General features: G+C 39.7%; 1 protein-coding gene across 2 annotated transcripts in view; it reads right to left on the bottom strand.

Moving 5' to 3' along the window:
- The window catches only part of SULT4A1 (sulfotransferase family 4A member 1), a 30707-nt gene that overhangs the window by 3833 nt on the left and 3217 nt on the right, over positions 1 to 23657 (bottom strand). For both annotated transcript variants that reach the window (XM_055712564.1, XM_055712565.1), the window contains exons 2-6: positions 9079 to 9209; positions 7578 to 7658; positions 7321 to 7447; positions 3980 to 4074; positions 2421 to 2559 (exon numbers count right to left, since the gene is read on the bottom strand). In XM_055712564.1, coding sequence (XP_055568539.1) covers positions 2421 to 2559; positions 3980 to 4074; positions 7321 to 7447; positions 7578 to 7658; positions 9079 to 9209 — 573 coding nt within the window. The remainder of the gene's footprint in view (positions 1 to 2420; positions 2560 to 3979; positions 4075 to 7320; positions 7448 to 7577; positions 7659 to 9078; positions 9210 to 23657) is intronic.

The raw sequence follows: 23657 nt of genomic DNA, 5'->3' as shown, positions 1-23657 counted from the left end.
GGCTGGGAGGTTGCAGGCTCCCCTACAGAAAAACGAACTAACACCATGTACAGAACAGTACATGCAGCAAAAGTCGGCATCACTGTTTATCTGGATGGAGATGAACTGGCCAGCAGAGACAGCAGTTAGCCTCTCTGCCTGTGGAAGGTCTCACCAGCAGCTCTGTTCTCTCTTCTCTTGTATTACAACCTCATCTGTCTTTTACAACCACCCTTCTGGCTTTCACTGGACAAGGAGAGGGGATTTTGACTGTGCATGTGGCAGTGCTGCTGCTCCACAGACCTCCAGATCATGGAAGTTAGGACAAACCTAGGTTTTTGTGTTACATGCAAGTCAATGGAGGAGAAAGCGGCTCTGTTGCTTGTAAAATCTTGCACTGACATAGAACACTTCATCCAAGGCCCTCAGGATGTTTTACCGAACTCATTATCTTGTCTTCATAGCAGAGAAGTGGGTTGCTAATCAGTTAGGCAATGTGCTGTAACATCCTAGTGCAAATGAGATGGTGTGTTGTTTTCACACAAGATACAAGTTGTGCTACATGATGAATTTTTAGTTGGAAGCAGTAAGGGGAGTTAGGATGGGAGTTGAAAGCAAGGTAACTAAGAGCAGGAAAAGACACCATTCAGTGAAGAATCTACCAGAAACATATAGGGAATATATCAGGTCTTTCAGTGACACTATAAACTCCTTTGTCTTCTTTGGAATTTTACCTCAAGCCAGCAAACTTGAGATATTTATTTCAAGAACTCATCATTACAATAACATAAGTGAACTGGGGCAAAAAGATGTGCGACATCACAGTTATGATGGAGTCTGGTTTCCAGGTCCTACTGTAATAACTGGAGTGTACAGCCCCTACAGAACATACTGAAAGCCTTTCCATACCAGGTGTGCAAAGTCACATACAGAAGCAAGGCGGTGCAAGCAATGGCTTTTTTCCACATATGACATTCTGAAATGTTTGTGCCAACATACAAACAAGGACAAATCATACTGGGTCAATTATTCTGATGATAGTTTGAGCCAAGTAATGGAAAACTGACATAAGGGTCTGCCAAGAAAGATACAAAGGTAGTATAGAATACCAGTGAACTTGCTTTCATGGGAAAGCAAACCTTCTTTCAAGCAAACCTGACTGAGTGTTGGTAAGATAAAGATTTCAGTTTGACTGAGCGAAGGTGAATGCAAAGATACAATAGACTTTTGTAAGGCATGCAATTTTAGTGTTTTTTAACAGAACCATATAGTGTCAACAAAATGCATGACAAATGAATAAACAGCTGGCTAACTCAGAATTAGTAGTCAAGAAGGACGGTCAATACTTAGTATTTTTATCAGAGATTTGAAAATGATTATAAAAATTGGAGCTGACACAATTTGCAGATCACATGAAGGTTGGCTGAGAGGTAGCATGGAAAAGGCTCCTACACAGAAACTTAAGAATGAAGTACTCTGGTCATGATCCCCAAGTAAGAAAATAAGCTGTAAATCAGTCAATCAAAATCCTTTGAAAAGGCTTTGTGGTCACGATAAACACATGCTTCATGTATGATGCTGTATCAAAAAAGTGCTAACATGGTATGGATGGACAAAAAAGGGAGGGAAAGTTCTAGTTAACACTGGATTAAACTAGTGGATAGTGATTTTATGTCTGGGTAAGGCATTTGTGCGGCTGACATAGGAACTGACCATTTTGATCTTATTCCCTCATTTTAAAAAAGAGCCGTTAAGTGCTGTAAAGCAGCCTACAGAAAATAATTTGAGGGAGACTTACTGAGTTCCCTCTTTTATGCTCATCAGAAAGACAACTGAGAAAGGACTTGATTTCTTGACATTATTAAAGGACATATGTATCAAGAGATCAACGTGCATTTCAAGTTCCTAGAGAAAGGCCTCACCAGCATAAACACCTAGAAGCTAAACGCATTTTGCACAGCTGAGGTAGACAATGAAAGTTAAAGGCTCATAAGGAAAACTACAGGTCCTCGTTGTTTCATGCCTTCAAATTAGAATTATCTGCTATTCTAGAAAATCTGATATACTTAAAAACAAGGGCTGAGGCCAGGTTAAACTGTATGAAATTGTGTGGGCTTTGACATGCCAAAGGTTAGGAGTGGTGCGGTCTTCTCAGCATGAACAGCTCAACCTGTTCAAGTAAGCCATAGACTCTCCAACAGAGTGGTTTGCATAGTGTTGAACACAGACTGTTGATCTTGGATGTTTCCATGCTTTTCAGTCACTTCTACCTAACTATTTCAAAACAAACCACCCCCCAAATAGCACCAACAGTTGGTTTACCTCCTATCATTTACACAGCAATATTTTGCCAACACCTTAACACATCCTGAAGGTTACTAAGTTGTCAGTTGCTTCTTGCAACATCCACAATAAGAGTGTTACTGTGGGTTTAAACATACCCCTGCCAACGGGAAGTGCTTCTGCATTACAGCACTGATCAATGAGTTGATGGCAGTGTTCCACCATGGATTCCAACTGTGCTTTGTCGTAAGAAACTCCTAAGAACCTCACCAGTTGCTCAACCATTGTGGCTAGGTCCTGTAAGAGAGTATTTAAAACCAGTTTATTTTACAATATTTTAAGTGACCTTTTTCAATGAGTTTAAATACTTCAAAGTGTTATATCCTGATGAGTGTGAAAAATACAAATGCAGAAGTTGCAGAACCACCACTGTCTTACAATTTTGCCACTTTCCAATCCGATGAAAATAAATAGATACCAAGTAATTAGGGTAAGGTCAGCAGAGAACATGGTCATACAAGCTCATCCCTTCAATTATTAGAATGGAGAACTGCAAAGTAATTGTGATGCTTCCCACTCAGACAACACCACACCCTTAGCCGATGACTTTGGAATACTAGTTTATTTTGGAGGAATTAAAAGTTACTTTTTTATTCTGGTAAAATAAATTACCACAAATGTTTGGCCCTTCCTTCATCGTTAGCTTTTGGGACTGCATTCATGTAGATGGAAAGGATCTAGTGAGGTGGCCTCTGAGACTAAACAGTCATTAATTTATATATCCAAACTCCAGGGTTCCTCAAGTATAAGTAAGACTCCTGGAATTGTAAGGACAAAATAGCAATATTTATCAGGAAGCAGAAAGATACTGTGATGCTACCAGATTTCAACAGTATCCTTCAATGAGCACAGCTAGGAATATATCTTTATTCAAATCCACTGGTTTGAAATAATTTCTTCTAAACTTTAAAAATCACTCTGATTGTATTACATCTTTTAGCATCCCACTCCATCAGAAGGCTCAGTAAAGCTGAAATTGTAATTCACCCAGCTTTATGGAGTTCTACTGGGATTTTGCCTTTTGGAGGTTTAGAGATAGGAGCTGGGATGTTCCTATGTTGGCATTAATTTTCCCATCGAATAAACACTTTGAAGTATTTTCATTAATTCTTAAAAATACACGATTGCAATAGGAAATAGAAACTAATGTTCTATGTATTATTTCCACTATCAGCCAGCATACTATAAGGACCCAATAATTATGGTCACCTTATGTTACACAATCACCCCTAATTGTTTTCAATCTTGTTTCACAAAAGACAGCAAGAACAACCTAACTATCAGAATAAATGCCAAATATATAGGACAAAATACTGATGCTATAGTTTTTTTCTCATTGATACAGCACACACAGCAAGACATTCCTTTTAAATGAATGCCCAGGGCTGAGTGTAGCAAGCACTGAAAAGTTACACACCTCTGCCTCCTCCGTGAGTACTTCGGTGCCTATGAGATGCAGGCAGGTTCCCAAGTAAATTACTAAGTTTATGAAAGTGCTGAAAGTCCACAGAAGCAATTGAATACCAGTACTTTATACAAGGCATCAGACATTAGGGAGCACAAATAAGGACATAAGCAACAAATTTTGTATTTTATGTATTTTAAACAGTACGACGCTAGACATAATTAAAATACCTTTTTGCTACATGTAACCTACCTTATGCATATCTTCATACTTGAGAAAAAGTACATTGGCATCCATGTGATGCTCCCAAAACTCCTGCACGTGTTCAAACCATGAACCATATCCTACTACAAAGACATTGATTAGCATGAGGAAAATGAACATTTTTGTTACTAAGCCTTTTCAAAAAGGAAAAAAAAAAAAAAAAAAGATAAAAAATAAACTGGAGTGTTTCATAGCCCCAGAGAACAGTATCTGGTTTTGACACATTGCCATGCACAGCAAGGAACTTAATTAAAAAAGTTTTTCTATCAGTTTGGAATATTCAAAGGAACTGATTTACCATAAAATGTTCAACAGAAAATGCCACCATACTTCATAATGAACCTCTTGGAGCTCAGTATCAACACCACATGACTACTGAATGGAAATTGAGCCAAAATAAAAACTACACAGATAGATTTGCAGAAGGCAAATTTCCAGTGGCTCCAACCTGCATGAATTCCTGCAATTAACTGCAGCTTCTTTCACCTAGAAGCTAGACACAGCGTTTGTGGAAAGTTCCATAGTGCATCCTCCATTACGGACAAAGAATGGCTAACAGTCATTTCCTTTCTTAATTATAGTATTGAGGACACAGACCTATACAAATGCTTCATGGTCATTCCAAAAAATGGAGGATGTACTGACAGAATATCCTGTTTATTATTACATCTTCTGCTCCTCCCCGCTAAAATCTAAGACCCATTCTCTTCCATTGTAAGTTTCTGAACGCTTCCACACAACTTCTGTAGACATGCCAGAACAGTTTCAGTTATCTCTATTGCACAATAAATCCAGACTACAACCAGATGCCAACGAGGTGTTGAGTGCTCCTGAAAGCCCAAAGGGATGTGATGGGGTAATCACAAGTCATGAGCAGGCCCAGCATGCAGGATTGCTAATGATGAAAAGCTTATGCCTTCTACCTGCTGCATGCCACCAGCAGCTTGTCTTCGGTTCCCCATACCGTTTCATGGGGTTTAGGACTTGAAGAGAAGCTGAGGTGCTATGCTGGGAGAGCCTGTGCTCCCAGCACCGCTGAGGCAGTGGTTACTGGAAGTCTTAACTCACCCCTCAAAACTTTCCTCCTTGTTTTTCACTTCTCTGATAAAATCCACATTTGTACTGATTTCAGTCAATTTACATGTGTCTAGCAGAGGTTCAGACACTGGTATTTATTATTTAGAAACCGTATCTTGCTGCCAACATTGCCAGAAAGACAACACAAACAGATATGCGTTCTGCATATTTGTTACCAGTGATAAATTTCCCCAAAGTACTTCAGATAATCAAGACAGGACTTAAGCAAATATGGTGAGCAGTTTCTCACATTCTTTCCCAATATTTTTTTGGTCAATTTTCTTTTCAGCAAAGTGGCTATAGAAAAATATTAGGGTTTTTAGTTTTGCATTTTGAAGCCACCTTTTCCCTTTGAAAAATAACTGTTTAATTTTGGTAAGTGGAACATTTTCAACAGACAAAGAGGTCAGTTTCATAGGAAAATTATTTTAATCAGCTGACTCAGTTTCAATTGTTAAATGTATTGGGAAAATTCCATTTTTGTTATTCCTATTCCATACATCCCTAAAGAAATTCACACATAAAGCTAACACATCAGTCAAGCAAGAAGCGTTCCTAGCTGCTCTTAATGGTGCAGGGGAGAACCCATTAAGATCTTAGCACAGTTTACCTATGCTTTATGCAAGATATTCCCTTAAGCTTTAGAGGATAATTCCAAAGAATTACACATTCGAGGCTAATCCCTATCCACCCGTATGCTTTCAAAAAAAATAGCTAATATACACTGGATTTGTTTCAAGGTGGTCAGGTATAAGGAGGGGTAAAGAGTGGGATTGCATTATTTGAGCTCAGTGCTTCTTCCTCTAACAGTACTTTGACTTCTTATGAAGCTTTTTTTGCTGCTGCATTGCTTCCATGAGATGAAAACATTTAGCTAAATGCTACATTTACTGCATTACACAACACTCGATTTGCCCAATTATGGACACAGAACATGCTGTGATGTTTTACTAACTCTAGGAGGTTGTGATAAACCAGCTGCTACAAGATATAAATAACTCTTGGAATACTTATATGAAAAAGAGTAGAGAACCTTCCTCCTATCTTAGAAGGCCTTATAATGTGTCTTCTTTATATCTCTGGTCTAGAATTTCCTGATCATGGGCTACAAACAAACATCCCATTCTCAGGGAATGCAAAAGAAAAACCTGAAAGTGGACTGGAATGGAAGGAGAGCATTAACTTTCCCTGCACAAACTTGCAGGAGAAAGTAGCAATGGTTTTTAAGGCCTGTTAAATAACCTCCATTGGTAGGTTTTTATGTTTTTCTTCCCTTCAGTATTATACAGCTCTTTCAGCATCAAGTCCTGCAAATTCCAGGCTGAAGGAACATTTGCTGCGCTGGATGTAGAGGAAATCCTGCTCTCAGAGCACAAGGCACCTGATGACTTCTTAGTGTCAAATTATGGTATTACAGGGAAAATTTTGTAGAGAAATAGAAGGCAGTAAAAATTTTCTCTTCCCAGCTAGAAAGTGTGGCAATCCATTGGCAAAAAGCCCAGTGGCAGCCAGTTACACGAGAACATGGGGCTTGCCCTCCCTCTAAGATTACTGAGCTAGTGCAATGGAGCTACTTAAGGCAGTGCAGCCCGAGTGGGATCACAGTGGGTGGGTGGGTCATCAAACAGCCCTCACTCAAAGGAGCTCCTGGGTGAGCAGCTGTTGTTGTAAAGCAGGTTACTGCATTCTCATACAGCCGCAACCGCCTTCTTACAGGGGCTCACTTCAACTTACTGATGAACTCCAGATCAATCTCATGCAAAGTAGAGGGTTTTGTGTGTTAACTGGTATCTTGCAAGGGACAAATCTTGAGGTTTTGGATGAAATCAAAATATTAAAGGGATACCAGGAAAAAAAAACAAACCAACGAACACCTGAGGAACAGAAAGACTCCTGAGAAGTAGCCAACAGTGTGGTACAACTAAAATCAAATGATGCTGGGATACCACTTCTCACAAGGTACCTGGTAACTTGCAAGCTGAATTTTAGAAAAACAGACCAGAGTTTTGCCTGAGCTAAGCAAGGAACACTGCTGAGCCCATGGGATCAAATATTGTAAGGTGATTATTTTTTATTTACAAGGCATGGCCATAGTTTGCATGGACAAGTCCACGCAGCGCTATCTGTAGCAACCTCCTTGCTGTATATGCAAAACAAATGCACCTTTATCCAGTTCATTTCTGTACTTGCAGAAGGAATGCAGAGATGAAAATAAATGTGTAACAGCGTGTGCAGAGAGAACAGCTCCTTACACTTGTCGTTCATAAACCTTCTGCAGAACTCCTGAAACGTTCCTCTGTAGCTCATGGTCCTTAGGGAGCGGTGAAACTGGTAATAAGACACCACCAGGTCTTTGGGGTTGCGAGCCATGTATATTACCTATGATGGGGTGGGGTGTAAAAGAAAAATAATTATCTTATTGAAAGCTTTTCCCCCACCCTGTTTCCCAAAGCACTTAAACAACTGCTGCCAATATAGTTAAAGAAACATGATTTAATTTCATTTTTACCTTTGAATTGCCATTATGGAGGTCCGAAGGCAAAAAACGATATGGTAGATGGCTTTTTATGAGGCGAGGAGATGTCAGTTCCTAAAATAAAGCAGACATGAAACACTTCTTACTGTGCATTAGTTTTTGGCACATCCTGAGCTGTCCTGAACTGTCATACTTGAGGCTCTTTAATATACTGAGTCACATTTACAAATTCACTTCTTAAATTAATAGGGGTCTGGGACTAGTAATTTGGTTGGGGAGTTACATCTGTTTTAAATATCAGAAGGCTGGATAATGTGTCGGGGGGGTTGTTGGGTTTTTTCCTCCCTTTTGTTTTCAAGGTACTCCCATTTGTAGGACCTTTTCAGGGAAAGAGTAAATAGCTGAGGATTCTTAGTGTCAAACTAACTTTGTTTCTACTGATACTTCCACCAAAATTCCTTGAGAAATATTAGAAGCTCCGAAAACCCCACCCCTAACTATTTTACTCTTGCAATTTATTTTATCCTCAGAATTGGGCCCAGACAATCCAAAGGCTTATCTGAGTGCATGAACATCTTTCAGAGTTATTTTTCTGTATTTTGAAACAAAATCGTCTTATGACACAAATCATCTTCTAGTAGCTAAAAACTGCATAAATCCACATTGGATCAAGTTGCTATCACACAGCATAGGTAGCAACATGCAATCTCAGACTAAACCTCTCACTATTGCCAGCACTTCTTTGCGTCAGGGTAGCACTGACATCTCATTGGACTAGGCATCACACAGATGAAAAAGAAAAGCAACTTCTGACCCCTAAATACTCTCGAAGCTGCAGTTATCATTGACCAGAAGCAGCTTAAATCTATTCATGCCAGCCTTAGCTAGCGCAATTCAACAAGCACTGTAGCTGTTAACAGGATGGAGCCCAGTATTTTGCGTAATCATTCCAAGATATGCCTATATCAGAAGTAGTTACAGCAATGAAAAAAAAAAAATAAAAATCACACTTATATGCCATGCCACTAGTCTCTAAGTGGTTCTTAATAGTGTGGCAGTCATTTCATGCAGAACATTTCAGACTCCTCAAACTACACCTACAGAGTCTGTAGATCCAGAGATCATGGGTCTCTTAAGGATTTAGATGTATAAATTCAGAGCAGTGGGTCTACAGATCCATAGATCTCTGTATTTGTAGTTCCTCTTTTGCAAATTCAGGGAAGGAATCAAAGCAAATTTGCCTCATTTGGACAGCTTCTGTTTACGTAAGCAAGGGAGCCCTTGAACTTTTATTCAGAAAACCCACTGGCAATATATTTAGGACATTGGAGAAACATCTAGAGCATTACATAGATTATAACAAAGCTTGATAAAAGCAATTTTAAAATAACCTAATAATACTTCGAATCATTCCCATAAACTGAGCAAGTCCAGTGATGAAAAGGACAAGGACAGGATGAAATGAAATGCTAAATATGGAACTGAGGAAAAAGATATCCAAATGCTGAAAGACTTTCTTTGCAATAAATTGTACCTTGATGATGTCCAGACCAGGCTGAGGGTACTCTAGGACTGGAAGTTGTTCATCTATATTCATTAGTCCAATCTCATCTGGATCAGCTCCCTGACTCACTAGATATACCACTTCCTGTAGCAAGCCTGTGCCTGCATAAACCAAACAATGAAAGAGAACAGATTGTATTACAGTTCTTATCTAAACAGAAGCATATGAAGGGAGACCTAGACATAGAAATAATGGTAAGTTTTGACCTTAACATCTGCTGCGGACTCAGGCTGTAACTACTGTTTTAACATAGCATGTCTGCACCCTCAGTTTTGTTTTAAAACACATGAAGATCTCCTTTCACGTAAAAGACCTGAGATTTTTCTTCAGTAATAACTTAAATATGTTGCTGTCTCCAAATAATTTTACCTGTGAATTGCAAAGCATTTTTAAAGAGTTCTTCCCCTGTGAATGTTAGCTAGGCAAAATACTACTATTTCCATTTTAGAAATTAAAAAAATTAAGCAGACAGATTATACAAGTTCACAAAATGCCATTAGTGGCCATACTGGGAAACTGCCAGTGTCATCTATTCTAAACTGTAGTCAATGCTGCTGTTATGCAATGATTTCAAAGTCTATTTATACCTCCACATTATGGACTGGATAAACCACAATGCATCAATGCATAGTGAGTTAGTCATAAGCTTTAGAGGCCCCAGTTACATCTCTCTCCAGTCCGAGGACATTTACAAAGCAAGCATTAGCTATTATAGCCTTAATACCTATTAATTTTCCAAAGTCCAGTTATTCCAAATAGAAATTTGAACAGGGAAACTATTTCAAATGACTTTACCTTCAGGCAGGTAGGAAACTTTTACAACAGGCAAAGGTTCAAAAGTACCTGACAGAGGCTTATGAAGAGAAAGGCAGAGGCTTTTGTTGAGACAGAGGAACAGAACAATAAGAGAAAAAGCGAACTACCAAGGAAGAGACCCCACAGTTTAGACGGCAAGTCACACAGGCATGGGACATCCTGGATACTGTGACACATGTGACAGACTAATTATTTAAGAGTTGTGAGCAGTAAGGAAAATGAGACCAGGATTTATTCTCTCATGTCGCCTAAAGGAACCAGTAATTGTTCCAGAACTCTTTAGAAAGCCCAAGCCCACCTCAAGATCTCATGTCCTTGGAAAGATGAGCTGCAAATTCTGCGAGCACACTTTTGTTCCCATTTTAACTTGAAAATAACTTACAAGTTTTAAGTCATTTGTAACAGTCACTAGTTAATTCATGTTAACTAGCATGACTGTGCACACTAGCAGACATGTTTTGTAAAAATTCTGTAAGGTGTTCCAACACAATGAAAACTAGTGTACCATTATTCAGGTATTTTTTTTTAATCTGAGCTAGGAAGAGTTAAAAAAAGCTGATGTACTTCAGAGGCTAGTTAGAGTGAACAATCAGGATGCAATGTCAAAGAACACACACCTCCAAAAATTGCTTTGGAGAGCAAATACTTTAAGATTCCTCTGTTTCCTGACTGATTAGTGGATAAATTAAAATGGGTTACAGAAAAAAAAAAAAAAGAAAAGAAAAAAGACACTTTTCCATTACCATCACCCACAGAGACAGATGTCAGATTTAATGCATGCTTGCCCCTGAGGCTGTTCACTCCGCATTTTTAAGTCCAAGCATATATTTTATACATTAAAATTAACACACATATAGTACTTCAGTATCAGTCCTTGTGACTCTGAATAAGCACAACCCTTGTCCTCATTAAACATTTATTCTGACAGAGGACACCCTGGTTTCCATAATTTATTTCTGTATTTCCAAATCTACCTGCAAAGAAAAATGCTATTACAGCAACCCTGTTCCATAAAAAGAAAAGGAATAACTGCATGGAGATAAACACCACCACCAGGATTTTCTAATTTTTCATTACTCAGCTGATCTCTAGGCAAAAACCAGCCATCTCCATTGTGCCTCTGAATACAGAAGGGCCACAGGGTTGAGGCAGAACTATGCTGAAACTTCTGAAGAGCAGCATGTTCCCTAATAGCTCTCCACAAAATCCACCAGTTAAATAGGAGGTGAGAGCCAGGGAGCACAGCCCCCATGGCCTTACCTAGTTCTGCTCAGACCCGTGGCCATGTGCTAGACTTGGCTCGATTGCTAGCAGATCCATGGAGCACTGCAGAGACAGGAAAAGGCGTATTGATAGGGAAGATGGGTTCTGATTCAGAAGGAAGTGGGCCTTTGGAAGCTCAGAAGTCTTCAACTAAATGTACATCCATCAAAAACAGTGAATCACTGAAAGATTAATACTGGGCACATGGCAGAAAAATAAAAATCTCCATCAAGTACAGGTTCTTTAAAACAGTGCTTTAAATCGGTGAACCTCAGTGCTAATTATTAGTGTGCACATACACAGATTACTGTAGTTATGTACGTAACGCTGCACATATTCCAGCACCCTATTCCAATCCACACAGCAAGCAGTATTTCTGCAGTATTTCAACAAAGACGACAACAAGTGGATGGTTTAGATGTCTGGCTTCTGGCCATTCAGCAGGTTAAAGTTTCTCCTCCCTATACCTGCAGCAGGACCACTGATCCTGATTTCTCCCACCCATGAACTCTGTTCTAGTCTTCACTTTTGTCACTCACTATATTAGCTGATTTTTTCCCACATTTACACTTAAGTTACTCTGCTTAGGATTTTCAGGGTCTTATTGCAAATGAAAACTAGCGATTTAAGTTTTGAGGGAACTGTGATTTTTTAACTTGTCACCCTTAATCAATTATCATTTATCCCACACACACATTCCCAAGAGCCCCATACAAAAAATTATGACTGACCTGATCTACTGTTCTAAAGAAAACTAAACCACCAGATGCTTATTTGTTTAAAAGAAAAAAAGCTAAAAGCTTTTATATATAAACCTCCTCACATCTCTATTAGGATTAAAAACAACTCAAGTTAAATCACAGGTATCTGAGCTGAATGCTTTTCCAGTTTAGAAATGATGGCTTAACCTAGCAGCAGACAAACAGCAGCCCGAATTCCAGACCTAGCTGCTAGGGCAAGATCGTCTAGCCCCTGGGAACACGAGCTCCAAACAAAACTGGGATACTGTACCTATGCACGTGATGAGAGGCCCAAGCCTAGACTGGGGCTAGCAGAATTTACCAAATTTGCCTGGGAGATGAATGCAAGTCTTCTGCTGTAGCCCCTGATTCTCCATCTGCATATAAAACACACAGTAATTTGCCATTTGAACCAACTGACTTAAATCAATGTCTATGGAGATGTTACGGGTGGAAGCTAGAGTAAATTGCTGAAACTAAGATTTTCAAAGATTACAGGAATAACCTCCAATAATCCCAGTCTATCACAAACCTTAGCCAGATCTAAATAGCACAAAAACTCTCTTAGTAAAAGGGAAAATACTTGTTGGAGAGAAGGAAAGATGAAGGAAGCTAAATTAAAAAAAAAAAAAAAAAAAAAAGATGCAGAGCTTATCTTTATATTCCCTAGATTTTTGGCCTGTCTGCCAACAATGATTTATTGTCCCCTGAGGGTTACCCGCTTTAAGTGAAAGTAAAGGAAGGATTAGGTCACTAAGTGGAAAAGCTAGCATGTACGCACATAAAGCCAAGTTTTTTTCTTGGAGGCAGCGGATCTTATGCGTCTCTACTATTTTCCATTGTTTTCTCCTTGCATTGCTGAATGTGTGTGCATGTACATACATGCCTCTCTTGGGATGGTACAGAAAGAGTAAACAGTCACTGATAAACAGGATTAATTTGTCAGCGTTTGGGCATGAGGCACCAGATGCAACAGGCATAAAGACCCAGCAATTCTACCTTTCCTTCTTCCAGCTGCGACAGATCCACATTTCATCCTGCAGGAAGACTGCTGGTCTTGCTACCTCCAAGGTCACGTTGCCAAAACAAACATGGAATTCATCTACGCTTATCCAGTTCAAACTAAAATGGAGTCAGTCAGCATCTGAGGAACTTCAGTGCACTGTACCTGAGAAATGCTTTTCCCTGACAAGCTCTTCTATTACGTCAATACAACACCTCAGGAGAAAACACAGTGTTCCAGTTTATCACAAAATCTCCAAAGCGACAGGATGGGAAACAGCTGTGATAAGCTACTGCCAGAATTTGCAGGTTTTTAGGGAAGCCTTTCAAATTATCCGTGAACCTGTATTTCCACTCTGTATAACACCATGTACAAAAACAGCCCAGTCACAGCAGTTTGACAGCGTGTTAGTTGGGCTGCACTGTCCTTTTCTGTGGAGCCTAATGATGCACAGAAATCAGGACTCATTAAGAATCCTATCATGCCTACAGCAGCCCCTAAGATGACTGGGAATCCTTCATTTGTGCCCTTTTTCATGGCCAATGCCTCAGCAACAATAGCTGAAAGTCAGTTCATGGCCATACTGCCTCTACTTAACCAGTAGGTATTCTGCTGCAGCAGCAACCAGACAGCACAGCAAGACAGCTGAAACTCTGAAACACCGCCAACTACTCCTTTATGCTTCTATGTGTTAAATGTCTTTTGACATCAAATTTAGTCTCTATAGGAGGGAGAAATATTCCTTAGTGCAGCTGTTCTCTGGCTTCTCTTACTACTTTCTGGCCACTGACACACTCCCCTGTAGCCACTGAACCTCACAAATTTGTTCAAAGTGAAGTACCAGATATGGAAACATAAGATTTCCTGTGGAATTTTGCTTCCCTGCATGGTTTCTAATGTAGTTTCAGTTTTCTCCCCTCCATATCAGCTAACATGGGACAAACCCGCAGCTCAAGGATGCAAGGGCCTTTGGTATGTTCCTTTTATACACCCCTTGTCTGGAAAACTCATGGAAAAATAAAATAAAGAAATACTAATGTTAGTATTAACAGTCTTCTAGTGCTCCCAGTTAGGTGCACTTTATTTGATCTACCAATGCTTGATCAAGTGTCAGCTAATACAATGCAATGGAACCATTATGACTCATAATTTTTTTATAGCATTGGTAGACGCAAGTACTTATTAAAAATGAAGGTTGCTAAAGCTGTCAGATTGGCCTAGCAAGCACTGTAAGGCGATTCCCCACACAGTTGTCCTAATTGCATACAAGCTCATTCCCCTTTAACCAATTTCAGTGTGTATCTCCAGGTAAGTATGACAGATTCATCTTCACCCTACAATACTGAAGGGAAAATTAGACTTTTCCATTAGAAAACAATTTCCAAACCATAAAAATATCTCTGAAGTCCATACGTTCAAGTTCTCCTACATCGTGGAATTCCAACTGGCTTAAGAATAGGGTTTTTCATTATCATTAAGGGTTTTAATAATAACGTATTTTTATACATTGATACTGTATCTTCCAATTCTTCTATTCCTAGATGAGACTCATAACTCAGAATGAAAGCTGAAATTGTGATGTTACACTGCCAATATTTTTGACTGACCTATTAAATATGTGTTAGAAGGTCTGATTTTCAGAAAGGACTGAATACTCATTCTGTAAGATTAATGCCCCTTTTACATGGCCTAAATGCCCCTAAATTCAATAGTGACTTGTCAAGGGACTCTTGTGGAACATGAGAAAACAGAATCCAGATCTTCTGAAACTGATGGCAACAGCTTAAATAAGACTGGATTTAAAACAAGCGTTAACTGTGTGATTTCCAGCAACATTCAGTAAGCATATTAATCAGTGTATTTTTCCACTTGCAGCTATTAGCTTTAAAACTAAACCAACAGGCTAAATTCTGCTTGTCTTTCACTTGACTTGCATCAAAGAATGCAGACCATTAGGTCTGAGTTGCATTTTGAATGTTTTTCACCAGAGACTGTGAACAGCAAACTATGAAAATCATAACCTATTTAGAACTAAAATGTACTTTCCATTTGATGAAAAAAGCTGTCACTGAACTGTTTAAATACATGTATTATCCATAGAATTATTGCTACTATGTATAATACATTAACCTAAAGCACCGCTTTAGTGAACAGGTTACAAAACAGTGTTATTTTCAGCTAATGCATTAGTACTATTTTTAAAAAATGGCCTGAGTCCTAATTCTCCCTCACATTAGCACACCAACTACTCAATGGAGGACAGGATAAAAAGTGTAGAATCGACCACAGTGCATCTCAGATCATGCACCAACCGTTGAGGCATCTCCACTCCCATGCAGCAAGGCAGGCGATGCGGTATGTTTCATACCTAACACCAGCAGAAGCAGCTTGGAGAAGGCGGCCTGCTGACACTTCCGAGCACGCTGGATGCTAAAGCTGGAGCAACACTAGTAAACAGAACACACCAGGGCCTGTTCTCTGGAAGGACATGGGGGACAGCTGAACCCACATCCACAGAGACTGATTTCCCAAAACAAGGCAGCCTCATCCACAGCTGGAGCCAGGGACTGTTCCTAGGAAGCTATCTCCCACACCGTGCTGGGGAGCGCACTGTCTAGGAGAGAGCAAAACTGTCATGGAACATGCTAGCAAGGAAAGCGCATGGATGACATCCTGTCAGAGCCTCTGTCTAGTGAACTAGTTTACTAGTGTAGCCATGGTGAAGTATCTGGAATGTCTGTGTTGCCTACTTTAGACTTCGTAAAACCAGAAGAAAAATAAGAGTCACATACTCCCTTAACCATTGCATCTAACCCATGGCTACCCCGATCTGTTTCAGCAGGCACAGGTCCACAAGACAAAGGCTTCTTGTTGAGGACAGCTAGGGCAAAAAGTGTTTTTCTACCCCCCTTAATAAGCCACAACATCCTCACATGCACTGCAGCAAGGTAAGTAGTATACTAACAGCTCTAAGAACTAAGTCAGTTCACAGATTACTCAAAACCTAGGATTAAAAACAAGCCACAGGTTTGTCTTTATTTGCTTTCTGTTTGTTAAGTCATGATTTGTGTTTTCATGCTTGTCTCCATGTCCATGATTTCATCATATCTAGGTGTTCCAGATTTTGTTAGAAGTCCTTCCTTGACAGCTAGTATCTGTTGGTAACTAATATTTCTTGGTATCTCATATTCAAAGGGAAAAGTATTTCACTCTCTAAGCTTTAGCTGGGCTGGTAAGTATGTCCATGTCTATGGATGCTCATCATGTCTGCATCAGATGTCATCACCAATGAAGCAATTTGTGTGAAGTTACAAAATACTCTGCAGGTGGTTCTTTAAGAGAAATGACAAACAGCAGGCTAAGGACACCCACATCCCACACTAGCACAGAGCTTTTAGAAGAGGACATCTACCATACCCTTCGACTGTTTATCTTTCAGTTCCTATTCACTAAGCACGTTCCTGTGGCATAAGAGCACAACATCTATCATGCTAAAACAGAAAAAAAGAATGTAGAGTATAATATACCAGGAACATGAAAATAACAGATAAGACTGCTTGCTCTGTTACCAACTATGACAGAATGACATCCCTTTTCACCCTTCCCACACATATTCAAGGTTGACCAGGTTAAAGTCAACCCACTACACTCAGTTGTTTCCCCAGGTTCCTCCCTTTGATGGACATCCTTATGACCCAGTTCAGCGATACCACGCCTTTCATGATAATACTGCAAGCACGTAGGGTCATACCAAAGGGTTGTCCAACAGGACAGTAATTCACAGGGGAAGAGTACTTTGATTGGCCAATATGTGCTACAGGGCAGATTCTGTCTCAAACATCTGAAAATTATTTGGCAAACTTCAGCCGTGTCATCTAACTCCTCACACTGATGGGCAAAAGGTGTATTGGCAAGTTTTCAAATCTCACCGCCTCTAAGGAGCATACGTAAGGCGGCACATGCCCTTACCCCAGTCTTACCTCAGTTGTATCCTGCCCTTCTGCTTCCTCCAGCAGTCCTATTCTCCCAGCCTTTTACAGCCTATATAAAACATATGCCTAAACTGCATCACACATTACCCCACGAGGAGCTCATAATTTCTAACAGAAAGTCTGCCCACTGTGTCTAATTTCCCTTCCTTTTCGTACAAGTGACACAACACTGTACCAAGGATAACAATGCAGAAGAGAACTTTGCTGTAATGGCAAGTTGTTTTTTAAAATCACTCAAGGACTTCCTTACATGGAAGAGAAGCGCATCATTACCCTTAGTGCCACTGATTTTTAGGACAACTATCACTTTGTGTTCTAACTATCACTTTGTGTTCTGTTCTACAGAGTCGTAATATAGTCTGTGGCTAAATGCAGAGCCTCAGTGAGCTCTGCTAGCTGAAGCAGAATCAGAAGGCAGGAGACAACAGGGCACCCATATTAGAAACTTGTGTTGAAGTAGTTCTCATACTCTTTGTTGTGAACAAGTTCCTCACCCCATATGGTAAGCATATTTCAGAAGATGTCTGTCACTACTGAAAATGCAATTCTATGCCTCAGTTTCAGTCCTTTCCAGGAAAATTGTTAGGCAAAACCTGCCTACGCATTAATGTACATTTGCATATATTAGGTAGTTAAATTGCAAGAAAGCAGTACACCAACAGTATAATGTGAAACCACTGCAGATAAGTGCTCTATATTAAAAAGAAGCAGCACATTTTAGTTTCAGAATTTCAAGAAACACTGTTTACCCTCTATGCATGAAACTATGCAGCCTGGTCAGGCAGCTATTGCTTGTTTAAGGTCAGGGAATAAAGCATTTTGTGTCAAACAAAATCCCCCTCAAATTACAGCTGCCTTCAGCAAAACCATTCTTTGCAACGTACCTATCCCCATTCATATTTAGCATACAATCATTCCCTCTGTCTGCTAAATCGCAGTTTTAGGCAAACTAAAGCCATTTCTAGTCTATTCCTATTGCTGCTCTTCAGAATTAGTAATGGAAATAGATCTAATTGGAAATATAAAAGGGGATCAGCCAATCTATATCACCATGGGTTTTCTCAGTACTGCAGCAAAATCCTTGAAGAGGAGACACTATCTCCAATAGAAAGCACTGGTGATCCAACAGAAGCACTGACACTGATCATTATTAATGTGCACTTCAGCTATATATGCATAGAGCAATCCAATTTCAGCAAAGTCTGTAGCTGTGCTGTGCCACTTTGGCAACTCTGATCAGCAGTAAACATGCCTTTACCTGGATGGTTAACCTGGGTTTATGATTGCCTTGAATCAACAAGACACTGCAAAGCAACCAACATACTGCCAAATCTGGACGGCTGTATGTGTAGTCAGTGCATCTTCTAAACATGATTCTCATCTCACCTGCTTCACACTTGTCTCATTTTGTTGCCTTAGATTTATTACTCATGCAACGAGTGCAGTGAAGGGCTAATTCAGCACCATTGTCTATACAGCATATGGTACTCTAATGTCATTATACATCATCTAAGAACTTGCAGCCTTATAAAGGATGATGGCCTTCACATCCTGTACTATAAACAGCAGGAGGATAAAAGCATATGAAATCAGCTTGTCTTTTTAAATTATAGATTTTGGCATGTAGTGACAAAATTCCCTCCTCAGTTGTTTCTCCAGCACTCTTTGGTTTACTTTTCAACCTTCCTGACATTCCTCAGTACCCCTTCACTCCCCCCACAGGGGCTTTCCTAGGCCTAGAGCACAATTTGGCTGTAGTGTCATAATGATAGACCACTTCCTCTGCCATGTTGTCTTGTCTGCGCACAGACACAGCACAACACTTCTCTTGCTTCTGAATTTGCAATATTATTACAGGATTAACACATGACATAAATGGTTTATTTATTTGTATGAGTCTGTGAAAGACTTTGGTAGACAGAGCCGTAATTATTGCAGCTGCAGTACCCCACCTTCCTGGATTCTCCAAGGTGTTACAGAAACTCTGAATAGGGATGAAATGATGAATGCTGGGTGCTTCACATGATTAACCCTCTGTTCATTGCTCCATCCCACTGAGAGGTAAAATACATTCCTACATACTAGCATTATGTGCTCAGCTTTAATACTTAGATGCTTAATTCAATTTCACAGCCGTAACTTGCTAGCTTCTCTATGAAAATACAGATAGTAGGTGACACCCTTTGTCCAAGAGACATTTCATGTCACTGTACATGAAAAATTCTGATAGAGGAGAAATACCTCCACATGCCTCCAGTGGAAAATGCAGACAAAAAAAATTATACGACTTAACCAAGGTCACTGAATCTCTATCCAAAAAGTCATTATCACATGCCCAGCATACCAAACCTTACATCAATGACGGGACAATATGGGGGTAGTTCTCTCCCTGCAGCATAGGGTATATGAATCCCTACTGTACCCAACAAGAAAAACATCTGCATTTAATAAAAGACTGCATAGTAAGAATGAAAAAATTAAGCGTGCTTAATCTAATTCAGTCCAATGTTCAAGCATTTTGCATCCTTTAATTAATATCTTTATTATAAAAGATGAACATTACTATGAAGTCAGAATGACTGGCTGTTGGGTTAGGATGATTCTAATCCAGTCAACAGTGATTTCATATGTCCATAATACACTTTTCACAAAGGGTAAAACCTTCCCCTCGCCGACTGCCCCCCCCCCCCCAGCCAGCTTTCAAAACAAGTTCCTAGTCACAGCAGGGAAGCAATTACGCTACACTTGCAAAAGACTCAGCAAAACCTATTAGTTAGCTGGAGAATTCTTCTGAACCATTTGTCCTGTCTCTAGTAACATCTCTTTGCTGGTTTGATAAAAGGCTCATGAGAGAAACACTGCTAGCAGATAAAAATAAGTTTTCCTTAACAACAGATTTTTCTTTTCCACCTTTATTTCCTGTTTGAGGCACTTAAGGACCTATTCAATTCTACTCCCATTGAGATCAAGTCAAATGCATCAGTGGCAAACTTAACATTGCCTTCAATCACCTATTATTTGATGGTTTGATTTATCATTTCTTTGCCTAGAAGTATTTAAGACTAAGTCAATACCAGAAGGTATTTTGAGCTATACATAAATAAAACAGAAGATAGACCCAATTCAAAGGGATTTTCAAAGCACAGAAACCCAGTGGCCCTAACCCCCAGCAACACATACAGGTGTGTTACTTTCTGCATCTGAGTAGTCCTCAATGAAGTGAGTTTATGCAGCAGAGTATTTACTCTTCTAATTGATGGAAGGAACATGACTTAAGTCAGCAAAAGCATGAAATCAGATTAAAATATGGACCCTGTACATCAGTCCCTAAAAGGACAGCTCACAAAAACGTATCTCCATCAGCCAATGCAGTTGGCTGCTCCCTTTCTGTTTGCCCAAGTCTATACTCTTTGGCCAGTTGGTATCAGAACTGATGCACATTCGTATCGCATTAAAACAGAATGGTATCTGAGCTTTATAAATTACTTAACATAAAGAAACCAAGTAACTGTGATATTAATGTAAAAGAAAGAAGTTAAATACCATATTCTGATTTTAAAGACACTAACTTGCTCATTCACGTTCATGAAACTAAGAGGATTCCTACCATTCCATGTCATAGGGAAAAGCTTTTAAGTGTGCATAATATTGCCTCAAAAAACAGAGGTCAAAGGAAAAGAATCCCAAATGTATTTTGTGTAAAAGTGTTTTGATTTTTACACCAGCTTCATAATTTCTTGCACCATGCCTCCAGGCCAGTAACATTTGCATACATTCTTTAAATGAAAATGGATTAAGCTCAAGGCACCAAAATCCTGCAGAAAGAATAGGACTATAAATCCAGAATAGCAGAATCTAGTTCTTTTGCAACTGCAAAACGGTTGTTACAAAATACCAACAAAACTCTTGGGAGGAGTTCCATATGAGAACAGTAGAAATTAAGGCAAATCAGCTAATTTAACATACAAATATCCATGTGGATGCTCATGTTACCTGAGGAGCCTTACCTACAATTGCGCAAGGCCATCTCAGACTTCCCATTACCAGGGTAAACCTCTGCAATCCACCACAGTGGCCTCATGTCACTACGTCTGATAGCTCCCAGCCTAGGAACTCCCACAACTTGGGCACATCCTTGGGCAACCCTTCAGTCCAATTCTCCTCTCATTTATGACTGCAAATCAGGACTGACTGTCAGCAGCGTCAGACCTATGCATAGCTGGGTAGGTGAGAATTTGATTCCTTGTGCTTAGGCTTATCAGTCTGTCCCATCATGCAGAGGCCACTACTACATGTTGGCTAGTCGTGCAGCAAGCCAGGGCACTGCAGAAGTACAACTTACAAAGCCATAATGAGGGTACGCTTACAGGCAGGTAATAGGCCACTGGCACAGCAATTCCCTGACATAATACTCAATTGACACACCTCCATACAGACCTGTCACCTACTCACTGATTGCTATGGCAGAGAACTGCAGGCATGTTAGCTGTTGGGTTAGATGTCCATAGACTGCAGAATGATCCTTCAAGCATAGGTCATGTGTAGCCACATAATCTTAGTCAAGCAATTAATACTCTTTATATTGAATAGTAAGTATTATTGTGCAGTACAATAATGCTTAAAGAATCAGAAACCAATTTTCCTGGTAAATGTAACCTCACTGCCAAGAGATCATATTTAATAGTCTGCAGAAAACCATGAAGGGTAGGATTGCACAAGACAAACAAAGCAAGATTTCATACAAGGCATAGTTGTTTGGTACATTTTGTTTATGGTGTTTTTCTTAGATCAAGACATTTTGCTAGTATGTTTTTATAACATGGTCCCACAGACAGCTAAGGCTATAGGAAAGTGAAGGGGAAGAAACAAGAGGCCAGAGATAAGAAGCCCTTATACCAATTCCACAGCCAAATAAAAACTACATGTGTCTACATCCCCAATGGTTCAAGCCTCCCTTTGCCTTAAGTGTAATAACTTAAGTGCTGTGTCTGATCAAAGAATATTCTAGATATTGATAAGCAGAAGTCTATTAATTTTACTGGAGAATGAGACAAACGAGAAAAGTGGGGTTTTCATTGTGGCCTCTATATCTGGTTCACAGCCCAGCAGTTGTGATTGTCACTGTTGTAATGGTCAATGGATCATACAACTGTTTCCCCATAACAGAAGAAAACCCTGGGGCACATAGTGTCCCTGGCATGGAAAAATTAACAGGGATTATAGTACCAGGGAAATGGGCCATGGAAGAGTGCAGACAGAGCCCCTGGCAGAGAAAGAGGAAGGACAGCGATTCTCCCATCAGACAGGGAAGGGATAAGGGCATGCCAGTGTCCCAGCAAGAGGAGGTGTTGGATTCAGGAGTGCTGGAAATAGAAGAGGATAAAAAGAGCGGTATGCATGCAGTGGGAGAGGCACACGAAACAGGAGGAGACAGAAAACCCACAATGCACGCAATGCACTCAACCAACAGTTGCAATGAGAAGCACGACCTTCTTCTGTACATAGAGAATGTTTTAAGCAAATAAAATAATGGACAGCTCGATTTAACCTTCTCTGGTTGATTTCATGTAACACCAGAGGTAAGTGCTAAAGAATTTGAAAGAGGAGAACTCAATGAATGTACACACACAAAAGCTGTCCTTGAACTGATCTGCAAATTCACTGCTGGCACTTCATTAAGCCAGAGGCCTAGAGTCAGCCATCATATTCCCTACAAGCTAATGGGTTATTATAAGAATCCAGTGCTGCAAGGAAAATTCAAAAAGCTGTCTATAAAAAAAAAAAAACACCTCCAGGCAGATAAAGACCATATCCAGCACTTGCTCTTCTGACCTGTTGTCTGGTGCTAAATGCAAGAGTTCTCATGAACTAGCTGGACTTGAAGCTGATACTTGCCCAACAACTGACATTTTCCCACACAGAATCCCAGAAAATTATTTGGCAAAATAAACAACATGGGAGAGACAGCTTCATTACTAATGTAAATAGTTCACTTTCTCAAATTACCAGTTTTACAAAAGGCATTAATTTGTGGGCTTTGACCCAAGAATGCAAAATGCACATTCATTCAGAACAGATGCAGGATGGTGTTGAGAGCTATTGTACACCACTTAGGAGTAAAGCAAATGGACAGATCATGTACAGTAGCATTGTAAGATACAGCAAAATAGTAAGTGAACCTGGACTTAATACTATACTTCAGGGACTGATTTAATTCCATTGAAATTATTGACCTTAATAGACAGCTAATCTAGCTCTTGGCATGGTGACTGAGCGAATACTGAAAAAATTTTGCTTATTCATTAATTCCACAGTTTAAGTTCACAGAGGAGAATTTTAATTTTCATGTAGGGTACAAAAAGCACACAGTATGAGAGGATCCAAGCAAAGCTGTGATAGAGGTACAGTGTCTCCTATGAACACTGCATTTGTATCTTACTTGTGAAGCAACCTGTTGTATGAGGTCCAATTAATTAATTTTAGAGTGGTATTCCATTTTACACTTACAGCTGCTGTAAATCTCAGTGCATCCCATTCAGCCTGCCCATTCTGTACTACAAAGTTACATGAAAGACACAACTTGTGACTTCCATTTCTTCAAGAGCAGTAGCACACCTGATTTTAAATGATACATCATGATAAAGTTTTCTGTAATTGCAGTTCTACTGTATGCATACATAGAAGTATAAGTACCTCCACATATTCACATGTCTAAATGAGTCTCCGGGTTTAGTC

The sequence above is a fragment of the Falco cherrug genome, chromosome 5, assembly GCF_023634085.1.
Source record: "Falco cherrug isolate bFalChe1 chromosome 5, bFalChe1.pri, whole genome shotgun sequence".
Classification (NCBI taxonomy): Eukaryota; Metazoa; Chordata; class Aves; order Falconiformes; family Falconidae; genus Falco; species Falco cherrug.
The sequence above is the reverse complement of the archived record's forward strand: the minus strand, read 5'-3'. Positions and strand labels throughout refer to the sequence as shown.